This window comes from Xyrauchen texanus, chromosome 10 (genome assembly GCF_025860055.1).
Source record: "Xyrauchen texanus isolate HMW12.3.18 chromosome 10, RBS_HiC_50CHRs, whole genome shotgun sequence".
Classification (NCBI taxonomy): Eukaryota; Metazoa; Chordata; class Actinopteri; order Cypriniformes; family Catostomidae; genus Xyrauchen; species Xyrauchen texanus.
Genome location: NC_068285.1, coordinates 22,621,086 through 22,636,593, shown reverse-complemented (window position 1 = coordinate 22,636,593; position 15,508 = coordinate 22,621,086). Strand labels below are relative to the sequence as shown.

The 15,508-nt window shown below is 38.7% G+C and overlaps 1 protein-coding gene across 1 annotated transcript in view; it reads right to left on the bottom strand.

Moving 5' to 3' along the window:
• The window catches only part of LOC127650893 (CUB and sushi domain-containing protein 3-like), a 686,283-nt gene extending 677,448 nt beyond the window's left edge, over positions 1–8,835 (bottom strand). Inside the window, exon 1 of the mRNA XM_052136534.1 lies at positions 8,645–8,835. Within this exon, the coding sequence (XP_051992494.1) occupies positions 8,645–8,819 (175 nt within the window). The 5' untranslated portion in view covers positions 8,820–8,835. The remainder of the gene's footprint in view (positions 1–8,644) is intronic.
• Positions 8,836–15,508: the final 6,673 nt, after the last annotated feature.

Here is a 15,508-nt window from a genome sequence, read left to right as displayed (position 1 = left end):
AAGGGATGGACATGGTCAGAAACAATGCTCAGGTAGGCCGTGGCATTTAAACGGTACTCAATTGGCACTAAGGGGCCTAAAGTGTGCCAAGAAAACATCCCCCACACCATTACACCACCACCAGCAGCCTGCACAGTGGTAACAAGGCATGATGGATCCATGTTCTCATTCTGTTTACGCCAAATTCTGACTCTACCATCTGAATGTCTCAACAGAAATCGAGACTCATCAGACCAGGCAACATTTTTCCAGTCTTCAACTGTCCAATTTTGGTGAGCTCTTGCAAATTTTAGCCTATTTTTCCTATTTGTAGTGGAGATGAGTGGTACCCGGTGGGGTCTTCTGCTGTTGTAGCCCATCCGCCTCAAGGTTGTGCGTGTTGTGGCTTCACAAATGCTTTGCTGCATACCTCGGTTGTAACGAGTGGTTATTTCAGGCAAAGTTGCTCTTCTATCATCTTGAATCAGTCGGCCCATTCTCCTCTGACCTCTAGCATCAACAAGGCATTTTCAGCCCACAGGACTGCCGCATACTGGATGTTTTTCCCTTTTCACACCATTCTTTGTAAACCCTAGAAATGGTTGTGTGTGAAAATCCCAGTAACTGAGCAGATTGTGAAATACTCAGACCGGCCCGCCTGGCACCAACAACCATGCCACGCTCAAAATTGCTTAAATCACCTTTCTTTCCCATTCTGACATTCAGTTTGGAGTTCAGGAGATTGTCTTGACCAGGACCACACCCCTAAATGCATTGAAGCAACTGCCATGTGATTGGTTGATTAGATAGTTGCATTAATGAGAAATTGAACAGGTGTTCCTAATAATCCTTTAGGTGAGTGTATATATATATATATATATATATTATATTGTCTTATTGTGTATTTCTATATATACTTTTATTATTATTATCTCCGTCTAGTTGCTGTATTGTTTGTGCTTCCGTCACCAACAAAAATTCCTTGTATGTGTAAGTATACTTGGCAATAAAGCTCATTCTGTTTCTGATATATATGTATGCACTAGATCAACTTACTGAAAATGATTCAGTTATTGCTGAGAGAGACTGCTTTTATGCAATGTTTTATAGCTGCTTTTCAGGAAAATTTGTTCTTCTACTTATGTCAAAATAAAATCACTGTGTGAATCAGTCAATGTGCTTTGCACAGTGCACTTGTGAAATACTTCTCTACACACTGAAAGCCCCTCACAGGTAATGAGGCCACGAATGAGTATCACTCATGCAGCCTGCCAATGTGCGACAGTGCTCTAAACATTATCTAGTTTGTAAAAGGTGAATAAAGCCTTTTTTATTCTGTTTCTAGAGGCTGAATTTCAAGTGGTAAAGTCATAGTGGTAAAAGGGGCTAAAGATTTCACTAATACAATTGTTAGTGCCCCCTGCTGACCCCCACCAGACAACACCCCTGCCCCTGTATACCTATTCTGAGAAGAAACCATTTTTGATGAGTCTCAATTAGAAACGAGGATGTGAGGCATACATGTGCAGTGTGCTCATGGGTTGTACTGTTTTAAAGTTCTAGATTACATCTAATTTCAACAACCCATGTTTTCCAGAGTTATTTTTCTACTGACCCTTTTTTGGAAAGATGTTTATTCAATAATGTGTCTGCTGAATGATCGATGCCAAAGTACACAATAGTACAATTCATTGAAAAGACTAGTTCAATCAATCACAGTCTTCTTTTCATTAGAGTCAAATTAAATATGGCATCTAACCAAACTAAGGTTCACTTACCATAGTTCTAAAAAGGGTTCCTGGTGCAAAGATTATGGGTTTGATTCCCAGGGAAAATACAAACTGATAACATTTTTACCCTCAATGCACTGTAAGTAGTTTCAGATAAAATTGTCTGTCAAATTCATAAATGTAAATGTAATAATAACAAAATGCAGGTAAGCACCTCCTTAGCAGCAGAGAGTTGAAGTGCAAGTTGGCATAAACGTAGATGGTTTAATGATGGAATCCTGTATAGAATGGCTGTGTTAGCTTAGCACGGTTAACAACATTAAAACTGTCTGGCAATCCCTGCATCTTTCACTAATAAAATGCATGGGAATTATGTGCAACCAACTTGGGTTGTTACTCAAAATGTTGAATCTGAAACTGACAGCCTTAACAATGCACCGTAAAGTAAATTTTTCTGGTTCAACAGATGATTAAGGCATGATTTCTAAAACAATATGTATTGCGAAAAGTGTTATACAAATAAAATTGACTTGACTTTCCTCAATACACAATAATTAAATGGCAAAATGAGGTTGTGTATATACCCTTGTAAAACATTCTTACACCGCACGCCTATGTTATTGTTATTATTATTATTAATATCATTATTACCATATGACCAAAGATATGTGTCCTCTCTTGTCCACTAATTACAAAAAGTCACCCTTTCTGAAAAGTCATCCATCTGCCAGTGCCTATGTGTGCTTGTAAGAACAAGCTGTTTAACACTTCAGATCAAGTAAAAGTTAAGACACTAGTAGGTATGAGTATTTGTGCCATATTAATGCAACTTTGATAATCAAGAGCTGTTAAAGGAATAGTTCACCCAAAAAATGAAAATTCTCTCATCATTTACACACCCTCATGCCATATATATTCTGATATATTCTTCTATAAAAAGAAAGTAAGTCATGTGATATGACATATGAGTGATGAGTTAATAATAAGAGAATTTTCTAGCCTGGTCTCAAGAAATTACGTGAACATTGCAACATTTGTGCAAAACTGATATTATGTGCTACATTACACAGTTGGCTGCAGTTTTAAAGTGACATTTCTAGAGGGGGGAACAAACTGAGCAAAATGAGGATGTAATCAGTCAACGTTTTTAAGGTGAATTTTATATGAAAGTATAAATAAGAAAAATGTACCTCCCTAACCTAATTTTACCCTAAACCCAACCAATTGTGTCCAAAAAGAACAAAACAGACATCCTTACCGTTAACCAACAACTAACCGATAGTGTTTTAAAATACAAATCAAAATAACAAAAAGAAAACACACATAAACTGAAGCAACCACATCATTTTGTGTTGCTTCTATGCCATTTTCACTTTTCTATGTCTGGCTGGATTTGAAACACAGACATCAAGTTCAAAGTCCAACACTCTATCAGGTGAGCTACCAAACTAACTAAAACTTGTGGAATAAGTTTATATATAGGTGGGTTTGTAATACAAGTTTTAAAGAGCCTAAATTAGAAGGTTCATAATTTTATTTTGGGGGGTCTACTAGAATATGTTTACATACTTCAATGTTCAAAGAACACATTCTTTTTCTCATACTCCTGTCTCTTTAAAACCTCCCTTTCCGAAAAGCCAGACTGCTCTGATTGGTCAGCTGGCCTAGTCTGTTGTGATTGGACAACCACGAGGCATGTGTCGGAAATGTAATGCCCCTTACTATAACCGAGTTTCAGCTCCCCAGTCTTCATGAGCAGCTGTAAACACTACTGTAACTATGACAACAGTGGCATAGGTTTTTCCCATACCAGTTTGAGCCCGAGTCTGATAATGAATGAAATAATGAACTTGAGCAGGACGTTTCACAGTGGTAGGTTTTAATTTAGTTGCTTTCTTACAAGTAAAGTGTTGATTATTGTGAACCTAACAAAGCTTTAAGTAAAAGGCATGTAGTGCATCTAAGTTAGTCGTCTTTTGCTAGAATAGTTGTAGCCGAACCATTTTCACCCCAGATATGAACGGATAACAGAGGCTTACTCCCGGTTAGCGGCCATAACATTACACCTTGTAATTACTGTAAATAAGACTCTTGAGATCGACCATTTTGTTACATAGTTTTAGGGAAAAGCCGGCCCACAGCTGAATAGGAAACCCTTACCAAAACAATAACATTTCTTAACAAGTTAGCCGAGCACTACCGTGGATTGCAGATGAAATTTTTTTTAAATAAATCCATCTCCACACTTGATCACTATTCATGATGGTAAGAACGACAAACAATCTGCATAATTCTACACAACTGTAGGTAAAAGTGGGCCCACAGATGATTAGCAAAACTATTTCAATACAGTAACATTAGCAAGCAGGTTAGCAGAGGCCTACAGCAGTGCACTGGGTCTACACCGTAGCTACAATACAAAACTCAGCATTTGAACAAATAATGCACAAATAATCAAGCATACTTACAGGTTGTGATTCTGAAGTGCCCGATTGTCCCAACAAAGTGGGAACTGCACCATCTTTCAGGAGTAACTGACTTCAAAATCCGGCATTGGTTGTGGTTGCACTGCTGAGGAATAGTGGTAAAAATTTAATTTTAACCACTGATTCGTCAAATTGTCTGCATTTGGAAGTTTAAACAAAGAGGCTTTGCTTTCGCAATAAAGAAAACCGGGTCTTCTCGACATGGTGACAACACTAACCTATCTCATCCTGGCCTCGAGGGTAGACCAAAGTAGCCTTTAGGTGGGCATTATGCAAATATGTTACATAGTGACGTAGATACTTTACGGAAGAAATGTCTGGACTACAAACAGCCTGTTTCTTGTAGTTCTTGAGCGGCATTGCCTTTGGGAGAGAATAACTCCCTTTTGCATGGACTTTTTGCTTTGTAACTTTGTAGACCTTTTAAATGCACTAAGTGCTATGTTACTCACTAAATATTGTAAATGTAAATTTCCAAAAAGCATAATAGGGCCTCTTTAAAAGAAAAATATTTATTTTTGAAAAATATGTTTTTATAAAATTGAAATAAGCAATTGTACTTGTGATCTGTGTGACAATGATTTAACCACACAGTTGTTGTAGTGCCTCTAGTGTTCATTTCACCAGGAAACTGCAGCAAAATGTAGAAAGTAGCACGTACAAGTCAGTTTGTAAAAATGTATATGGAGTAACATTTATTCTATGAGACCAGGGTCTTCATCTTTAGTGTGACTATTCCTTTAAGGAAACAAGAAGAACATGCATCCAGCTAAAAATTTTGTTGATATCCAGGAAGTGATCTACTGAGCATTCATGCAAAGAGCCTTGTTACTGTGAGGACCACTCCAACTTAGATAGATTCTGCTTAGGAAAGGTGCATAGGTGATGCATATCCAAGTAGCGCTAGGTTCATGGTGAGAGCGTGAGAGGGTTGCCCATCAGAATGACTCAACTCCCTCCATTCGGTTGCATGTATTCCCTAACCAAGAGGTATTTATAACCCTTTTTGTCTATTTCACATCCACCAATAAGCAGACACTGCATACACAGTGTTATTGGATACATTGCAGCACAGCTGCTCAATTTCCAACAAGACACAATTCAAAATGTGGGCAACATGCCATTTGTCAATTGATAGGAAATGGTATAGAAATGTTACACAACAAGCCAAACACCTGTGAGCAGTTACTAGAATCTCATGCGAGAGCACTCATAGTCTATGTTTCTGTAAGCACAGCATACTCACATTGAGCAACCATAAACATATCTGTAGAAGAGCTATTACTAAAATCTATTTGACTGTAGACATCTGAGGACTCTAATGACCCTGTTATGCACCTGGCTTGTCAACAGCAATGCTTTGCTCATGGAGATTAAAAGCCTCTTTCAAGCAAGGTGGAGAAGAGGCTGTTTTACACAGCATCAAACAGTTTCATGCTGGATTTTACACTTGTAGGGTAGGGCACTGATCCCAAGTATGATACTTCTATGATTATTAATCTGTTCTCTCAGGGCTCATCCTCAGTTGGTCCGTATGTTCACCATTGAGTAGGCACATTTGGCTTTTAGCTACTGATCTGTGGTCAGTTACAATGACTGATTCAATGCAAGTGAGATTAAAGAGGCAGTTGATAAAACAGTTCTTTAATCTGTGGCTGAGAACAGAGCAGTGTCAGACTACTCAACTACAGTGTGAAGTCAACCACGAAGAATCTGGATAATTCCCTTGCTTGAGAACTACAGACAAATTTTATTAAGAAATGACTGAGTTTCTTATAAAGCCATAAATATCATAGATGACTCATTTGCATTCCATACAGTAGATCGCCGTGTGGAGTAATGTAGACCGCTAAGGTATTCCATATATCAGAAAATATGTATTTGCTGAGTACTGCAAGAAATAAAAGAACAATATGAAGCATTTTTATTTAAAATTCTACCACCTGGGTCCTAGTGGAACAACCTGCACCCAGAACATTGTGTTTTAATTCAGCTCCAGTTTGAATTATTGTTCATAATTAAGCTTAGTCCTCAGGCCTGTTTTTCATTAACCATGAACCTCTTATCCACTATCTTTTATCTTTGAACTAAGATCTCCTAATATGTGTTCATAGACCTTCTTCTGTGTTGTGCCATATTTACTTTTGTCAGAAATGTCTATCCCTCACAGCACTGTTTCCAATCTCTTTGATAGCATGCACCATATAGCATTCCCAATTAATGTTTTCTGGACTTTTATTTTTTTAATAAACTGAAAACAACAGTATTATAACCCAAATGAAGAGACTAGGTTTATCACTCACTGCCTCATTTACGTTCCCGTTGAAAATGAAATATGACGCCAGCCGTGCCACTCTGAATTTTATGTATTTAATTACATAACAATTTTTCACAGAATGACTCATTTAAGGAACACTTAACCCAGAGATCAGTGTGTGTGTGTGTGTGTGTGTGTGTTGTGTGTGGAGAGAGCGACACACAAACACACACACACACTAACTTGTTTTTATATCATTGTGGGGACTCTCCATAGACTTCAATGCATTTTATGGATTTTATACAGACCTAACAATAATTTATATTCCCTTACCCTCACAAAAACCTTTTTGCATTTTTACATTTAAAAAAAATTAATAAAAAATAATCGTTTAATATGTTTAATTGGCCATTTCCCCATGGGGACCGCTGGCTGGGCCCCACAAGCTAGGCAATCTCAGGTTTTACTATCCTTGTGGGTACATTTGGTCCCCACAATGTAGTATAAACACACACACACACACACACACACACACACACACACACACACACACACACACACACACACACACGTTGTGTTTCCATGTTTTATGGGGACTTTCCATAGACATAATGGTTTTTATACTGTACAAACTTTATATTCTATCCCCTAAACCTAACCCTACCCCTAAACCTAACCCTCACAGAAAACTTTCTGCATTTTTACATTTTCAAAAAACATAATTTAGTATGATTTATAAGCTGTTTTCCTCATGGGGACCGACAAAATGTCCCCACAAGGTCAAAAATTTCGGGTTTTACTATCCTTATGGGGACATTTGGTCCCCACAAAGTGATAAATACACGCTCACACACACACACACACACACACACACACACACACACACACACACACACACACACACACACACACACACACACACACAGTGATGTGAGGTCTAGCTTGCATTAATTATCCTCGGGATCTCGTCACACTGCCACCACGCGACGGGTTATCAGCCAACAATACTGCAGCTCGCGCACTTTGGACACCGGGTAGACAACTGCTCAAACCAGGGAACAAATGAACCCCTTTTTCAATATTCTTTTTTTTTCCTTATTCTTCTTCTTCTTCTGCGATGACATAGGCTACGTGATATGATAAAGCATACCGAATCACCAAAACAAGACAAAAATGACAAATAACAAAACTGTTTAGCTTATCTGTTTCTATATTAAATTAGGTGTGACAATGTATGTATTTTTATTTTAGTTGGTGGGTATCATGGTAGGAGGAAATCATGTTTGTGCTTGTTTTACATGATTAGCCTATTCTTACAAACCGTTTAGCTTAGATGGAAATGAATCAGCTCTGATGCAAATTAAAATGCTAGAAAGGTGGCAATGACCAAGATACATGACTGTGGTTACTTCAACCATTGTCACAACAGCATATCATGTTCGGCTGGTACACATGCTTCACATGTTACATGAAGGCGGCGTGCAACAGTTAAATCTGCCAAATCAAGGGAAATCAGTAGGCGTCCACAAACGCAATTCCATCACCAGATGCTCTGTTGGTAGGCTGCACTGACAGGTGTACGGTCAAGATCTTACGTGTCACACGTTGTCATTGTCCACCCTGTTCTTGACAGTTCTTATAGACTAATGCATGTTCACCATGATAACGAAGCATTTTGTTGGCTTCCATGCACCTCACATCTCAAAAAGGAATCGTGATCCAATCCCAACCCATCACTGAGATCAATCGTTGCCCGACAATAAACACTCATAATAAGCGTTCATTTGTGAGCGTTCATATTTAATTAGCAAATTCCTAATAGTGATTATTCGAGAGCACTTTTGTTTTAAACGCCCTAAATGTTGTTAAATGTGTTATTTGATTTAGGCAATATATCTCTACGCCACAATATTGCAGCTTACATTACTTTAAAATTCATAATTTAATCACAATAAGCAACTCACGTATCTGGGTGAGCATACTGCAAGAATATTTATTGAGTCCTCGCTCAATGCCTGCATTGAGTAAATGCGCTTCTCTTCTCAAGCATTCTGCAGCACGGTTGGCTCTCCGTGCATACATTCAAACATCATTCCCATCCATATACACTTGTAAATCAACGTATTATTATTAATATTTTTTAATATAAAAATAAATAAATAAAACATAACTCATCGAGTCTCATTACTTACCTCGCACGCACGTGACCATCATAAAAAATATCAGATTCCAAAATGTAACTCCAGTTTTAATCCTCATTTTCTTGGCTCGGGAGTCCACCGGACCACATTTAATACATCCTCTCTTGAAAACGCTCAGGATTCCCGTTGATCTTACGCTTTGCCCCTCAGTATCATCTACGTTCATGTTCACATGAAGGTAGTTGTTCTTTCCCTCAGCCAGAAGCGGAGCGGATCGCGGTGTGGCTCGAAGTGAACGGTGATGCTGGGATACCACAGCAACCTTGAGGAGGACTCAACCATCTCACCAAAAGGGGCCAAACTCTGATCTCGCGCACCGACTCCAATGCCTATTCAATGTGTCTTAACTGTGTGTTTTCACTGTGATCATGTTCATAACTGCTTATATACTTAATTGTAAATGCCGAGATGCATGTATGAGTAAATTAAAGAATAATAAATAAAAAATACAGTAATTTGAAGGCATTGCATAATGGTGCAAATGTTTTAATTTGCGTGACTTATTATAAGCCATTTTTCTCATTAAACTCTGTTAAATATAAGATCAAGATCACAACCTTTTTCACTGTAAACGTATACGCTAAACAATGAAGCCTAATGAGGGTTGCTTTTACTGCTTGGACGTTGACGTAATTGCCTATAAAAGAAAACCCTTTCACCACATATTTCATAAAAACATTCCATGTTTAATTTTGTCCAGTATGCTAAAGTCGATCAGCTCTGTAGAGTATTTATGCCTTGATTGGGTTCTAGTGGGTATACTTTGACCCCCTTTTCTGAGAATCCTGGGTGAGAACATCACTCGTGATTTACTCTATCAATGAAGTAATAGCATATTGTTATTAGCCTACTTGTTACTTCTTGATTTTCTGCAAGAACTTCGGCAGTGAACGTGAGATATAAGACTGGGTGATTGCACTGTAGAAGGACGCTCCTGCCATCTACAGGCTAAACACCCAGTCAAATTTCGTCCTAAGAATTGTGAGGAGGCCCGGCATTCCCTCTCCATCCACAAATCCCCTGACGGACCCACGTACCTAAAACACAGTGACGCACACATGCGCAAATGCTTTGAGCAGCTAGGCAGAAAATCTATATGTACAAACTGAAAATTAAGATTGATGTACAAACTAATTATTATGATATTATGTTCTTACTGCACCATTATTACTATATTAATGTAGAACTGTCCAAAGTGCTGAAGTCCTTATGTTACCACAATGTGTAACTTGGTTGAAAAGGATAGATAGATAGATAGATAGATAGATAGATAGATAGATAGATAGATAGATAGATAGACAGACAGACAGACAGACAGACAGACAGACAGTTTCTCTCTCTTTAAAGAGCCTGAGCATTTTTAATAAATGTTTTGATAGAGAAACTAAATCTGGGTTCTAGTGAGGCACTGACAATGAAATTGAATGGGGCTAATCCGTAACCTTACAATACTCAACTGTACACACAAGAATTTACAGAAGAATTAATATAAGTAATTTAATACATTTATAAGCTTCACATTTCTTCTATTTAACCCTTCAAAAACCCTCATTCACCTCCAGTGTAACTGCCTCACTGTAACCTTTTTTTTTTTTTTTTAAAGGAAAGCAGGGACAAGTCAGAATAATTTTACTGTGGTAATACAGTAAACATTATGCCACAAATGCTGTCAATTTAGTTTAACTTGTGCAGAACACAGAATATTCCTTTAACTTATGTGTCAATAATTGCAGTCCATGTAGGTCTACTCATTTTGTATCTAGATACTGAGTTTGTAACCTATCACAGAAAAGTCTGTTGCTAGCTCTTTTCACAATTTTTCAAAATTCGACAGACAGACAGATATATAGATACAGTAGATAGATAGACGGACGTACAGACAGACAGATAGATAGAAATACTTTTTCTCTCTCGTGAGCATTTTAACCTGAGCATTATGAATAAATGTTGTGTAAGGGAAAATATTCAAAACAGTCTTTTTTAGTCATTACATGCACTCAAACACTAATTAGATTGTGGAATTCCACCCTCATTAGACCTGCAGATCCACACCACTCTGAACAATGAAAAGGGCAATAAATCATACAGTCATAAGCATATAACCTTTACTCTTGAGTGTTTCTCAATGACAGGATCAGGAGAGAGAGAGAGAGAGAGAGAGAGAGATGTTGGGAAATCCACCAGAGAATGAATAATGCCTGCACCTCATCAAATCCACATTTCTCATCTGCTTTGAGTACATGAAACTACCCTTCTTCTGCCTCCCTTCTTCAACACACCAAATTAAAATCCAGTTAAGTTCCCAGAAATACCAGATCGGCTCAATGCGAATGGACATTTGGGAAATTATTTATATAGACTCTGCAGCCATTCAATTAGAATTCATAAACAGTTACAATACATTATGTACCAGTTGCTGTGTACCAGAAAGTCTGAACTGTGAATGAGAGCAGAGTATTAGCCTTAGCTTTAGCAATATTACAAACATTCCGTGATTAGTTACTTGCCATACTCTACTTGCCATACTCTATCTATCTATCTATCTATCTATCTATCTATCTATCTATCTATCTATCTATCTATCTATCTATCTATCTATCTATCTATCTATCTATCTATCTATCTATCTATCTATTTGGAATAATGTACATATTTTGCTCTTTCTGAAGGAAATTAGTATTTTAACTCACCAAAGTGCCATTTAACTGATCACAAAATATAGTCAGGACATTACTGATGTAAAAAGACCGCACCATCACTATTTGAAAAATGACATTGTTGCTCAAATCTAGACAGGCCCCATTTCCAGCAGCCATCACTCCAACACATTATCCTTGAGTAATCATGCTATATTGCTACTTTGGTACTAGAAAATCACTTGCCATTTTATCAAACACAGTTGAAAGCTATTTGGTTTGTTAAATGAAGCTTAGCGTTGTCTTTGTTTTTGTTTTTGAGTTGCCACAGTATGCAATAGACTGGAATGTCCATATTAGGTCAAAATGTTAAAAAAAAGGAACAGCTTTCTCTAGAAACTCATCAGTCAATCATTGGTTTGAGGAATGAAGGCTATACAATGCTTGAAATTGCCAAAAACTGAAAATTTCATAAAAGGTGTACACTACACTCTTCAAAGACAAAGGACATCTGGATCTAACAAGGACAGAAAGAGATGTGGAAGACCCAGATGTACAACTATACAAGAGGATAGTACATCAGAGTCTCTAGTTTGAGAAATAGATGCTTTACATGTCCTCAGCTGACAGCTTCATTGAATTCTACCCACTAAACACCAGTTTCATGTATAACAGTAAAGAGAAGACTCAGGAGCGCAAGCCTTATGGGAAGAACTGCAAAGAAAAAGCCACTTTTGAAACAAACATACAAAAAGGAAAGGTTAGAGTGGGCAAAGAATCACAGGCACTGGACAACAGATAATTGGAAAAGAGTGTTATAGATCTTAACCCCATTGACCTTTTGTGGGATCAGCTAGAATGTAAGGTGTGTGAGAAGTGCCCAACAAGACAGCCACATCTATGGCAAGTGCTACAGGAAGCGTGGGGTGAAATGTCACCTGCGTATCTGGACAAACTTACAGCTAGAATGTCAAGGATCTGCAAAGCTGCACGTGGAGGATTTGTTGATGAGAACTCTTTGAAGTATAGTCAGATAACCGATCAGTACAATTGTGGTGAGAAGAATTGCATGGGGAGAGCGATATAAGGAGGAACCATGCCAGAGACTGAGAGAGAGAGAGAGAGAGTCACACTTCAAACAGCCATTCAGTGTGTTTATGTGTGGAAGCTGAGAAACAGTTTGAGTTAGTTGTTATTTAAACCCTACCTTTTGAGTTGAAGCCCATGTTTTCCCATTTCCTCCTTACATTCATCCTTGAACTCTGTTACAAACATCTTGCCATAAATGCTGTCAATTCAGTTTAACTTGTATTGAACCTGGAATATTCCTTTAAGGAGCAAAAATAAAAGATAAGTCAAGGCCAGTTTTTAAAGTATCATCCTAAATTTCTCTCAAACCATCACACCACCACAGAGCAAAATATTTTAAGTTCCAAGGACATTCAGCAATGAGATACAGAAACATCTGTTTTAAAAATGGCTCATGGTCATTTTGAAGAGATGTAATGCTTCAGTCCAGCCCTGAGCTCATAGATGGGTTATTCTTATGACTGGAAAAGTGATCTCATTTGCACACTTAAGTCACATTAAGTTACGAGCACAGCTCGCCTTCGAGGTGTAAGAGTTTCTGTGCTTGTTATATACTGTATTTTGTCACTCCCTGTGGTCCCCTACCCAGCTCATTGGATTTACTGGTCATGCTGGGCAAAACCAATAACGGAACTGACAGAAGTGGCACTGACATTCAGGACTAAATGTGAGGACTATGTATGACAGAGGGCCTCATCTCAGCCTCATATTGGCATACATTGGACTCAAAATTCAAAGTACTTTCTCGATCTGGCGAGCTCAAATCTGATCTGGTTGGATTAACTTAATTTTCGGGAGTAAGTGCTCTTGAGGCTTTTTATGTGTTTAAACTAAAATAAAAAATAAAAAAATACTTTCAAGATTTACACATTATGGTACATAACAAAGATGTTGAATAGAGTATGGAGTTAGAGTAATCTTTAACAAAATTAAATAATACAAATACAAATATTTAAAAATCCTTAGTTTCATTTGTTCTTTTAATATTCAATTAGTAATTCAAAATTGTAAAAAGAAAAACAACTTATTTCATTAATCATTAACAAAACCAATATGAAAAAACAAATAACAACATGCTTTAAAAATAGGAAATTGCAAAAGTGGCCATGGGACACTGTTCGTTTTGATAATTTGATTCTATCTAAAAAGAAAATAAAAGAGGAGAAAAATCATAAATATGCATGTGGCCCTGAAATGCCCCCTTTTTCTGATTGGTCAACCTGCAACATCGTTTGTTCTATCTCAAGTCAGTGAGACAAAATTACAGTTCACTGCTGTTAAATTGTTCAGATGAACTTGTCCCAGTTAATATTACAGAAATAATGAAAATAACCATCAATCCAAAAGACTATAGATGCATAGACCTATACTGCAAAGAAATAGGCTTAATTTTGTAAGAGCAAGCAAGCACTAACAGGGTGCTTGGGTGTGAGCGACTTGTTCATGAATGCTCGTCTCTCAAAAGCTCAACCAATTAATTTAAAATCAGCATTTACACAAAGCCTTCAGATTTGTCCTATAATAAGGCAAACAATACTGTCGCGTAGTAGCCTACAGTTCTACGTTCCAGTATAATTGTCATGATCCTGCCTCTTTGGTCTTGTTTTGGCAGGATTGTGACAGAATCCTCCGCCCATCTGTCAGGCTACCCCATGTGCTGTGTTTCCCTCTCTCGTTATGTTTCTCAGAGGTGCTGCTCAGCAGTGCAGTCAGTGTTGCCATGGCTGCACTGATTCACGCTGCTCGTGATTATTGGCAGCACCTGTATCTTCCTTTCCTCTATATTCTCTCCTATGTCTTGTCTTCGCTGCAATATTGATGTGTTTTGTCTCCTGTCCAGTCGAGTTGTTCATGTTTATTCCAGTTTCTCCTGTTGGTTTGTTTTCAGTTCTATTTTTGTCTTGTTGTTATTATTTTCTCCCTCGAGAGAGTTTTTGTTTGTATTTTCTTTGATTGTATTCAATTTAATCCCTCTATTGCCATCCTGCATCTTGGGTCCTTCCTCAAAAAAACGTGACAAAACGATATGGTCAACTGTGGACCCAGCTGAGGCTTGATGGGCATTTTGTTCAACCCAGCTCCAGCCCTTGAGGAATCGGTCTCTCAGGCCCTTGCCTGTCTGCCAAACCTCCTGGCTAGCCCCGTCAAAATTTTTGCTGAAGAGTTGGTCGGAGTGGCCTCCAGGCAGGCTGTTGATGAGACCGTCCTCAAGCTAAAATTTTTGACATGTCTAGACAAGCCCATTCATCCAGAGCAACTGAGGTTGATTTTTAATTTGTCCTTTTGGGATATGGTGTACCACCTCTGCTGGTTGGAAGAGATGGAACATCTGCTGCAGGGGTGAAACATCAAATCCCAAAATCGCTCTCTGCCGGTGTCTCTGGAGAGGCCTGCTATTGACTCCATTCCAATGGAGGCCATTCTCCTGCCGCTGCCAGCGCCCACGGTCATGGATACCGTTCCCTTGATGATGCCAGTGCCCATGGCCACGGAGGCCATTCCCCTGCAACTGCCATCACTCACGGCCACGGAGGTCATTCCCCTGTCACTGCCTTTTGCTTATGGCTACTGTCCTGGCTCCCGTCCTGGAGCCGCCTGTCCTCGCTCCCGTCCTAGAGACACCTGATCTCACTCATTCCCTTAAGCTATCTCCTAGGTCGATCACACCTAGTCAAACTGACACATCTAGCCAAGACTCTAAGCCAAGTCAAGCCATCAAGCTAAGTCAAGCCACCCAGCCTAGTCAAGCCGTCAAGTCAAGTTATCACCTCAAGTCAAGCTGTCACACCAAGTTAAGCTGTCAAGTCAAGCCAAGCCTAGCAGCTATGCCTAATCAAGCAGTCACACCTTGCCAAGCCATTATACTTAGTCAAGAAGCTACATGAAACAAAACTGCCACACCTAGTCAAGCCATCATACCAACCCAAGCCATCACGCCTGGTCGTAACGGCACACCCAGTCAAGCTGACATGCTTAGCAAAGTCACTACATCTAGTCAAAACTCCTGGTTAAGTCAAGTAATCTCGAAAGTCAAGTAGCTAAGCCAAGTCCAGCAGTCAAGCCTTGTCCAGCTGCCAAACCCTGCCAAGTGGATATACCATGGTCCATCCTGCTGGAATCTCACTGGTCT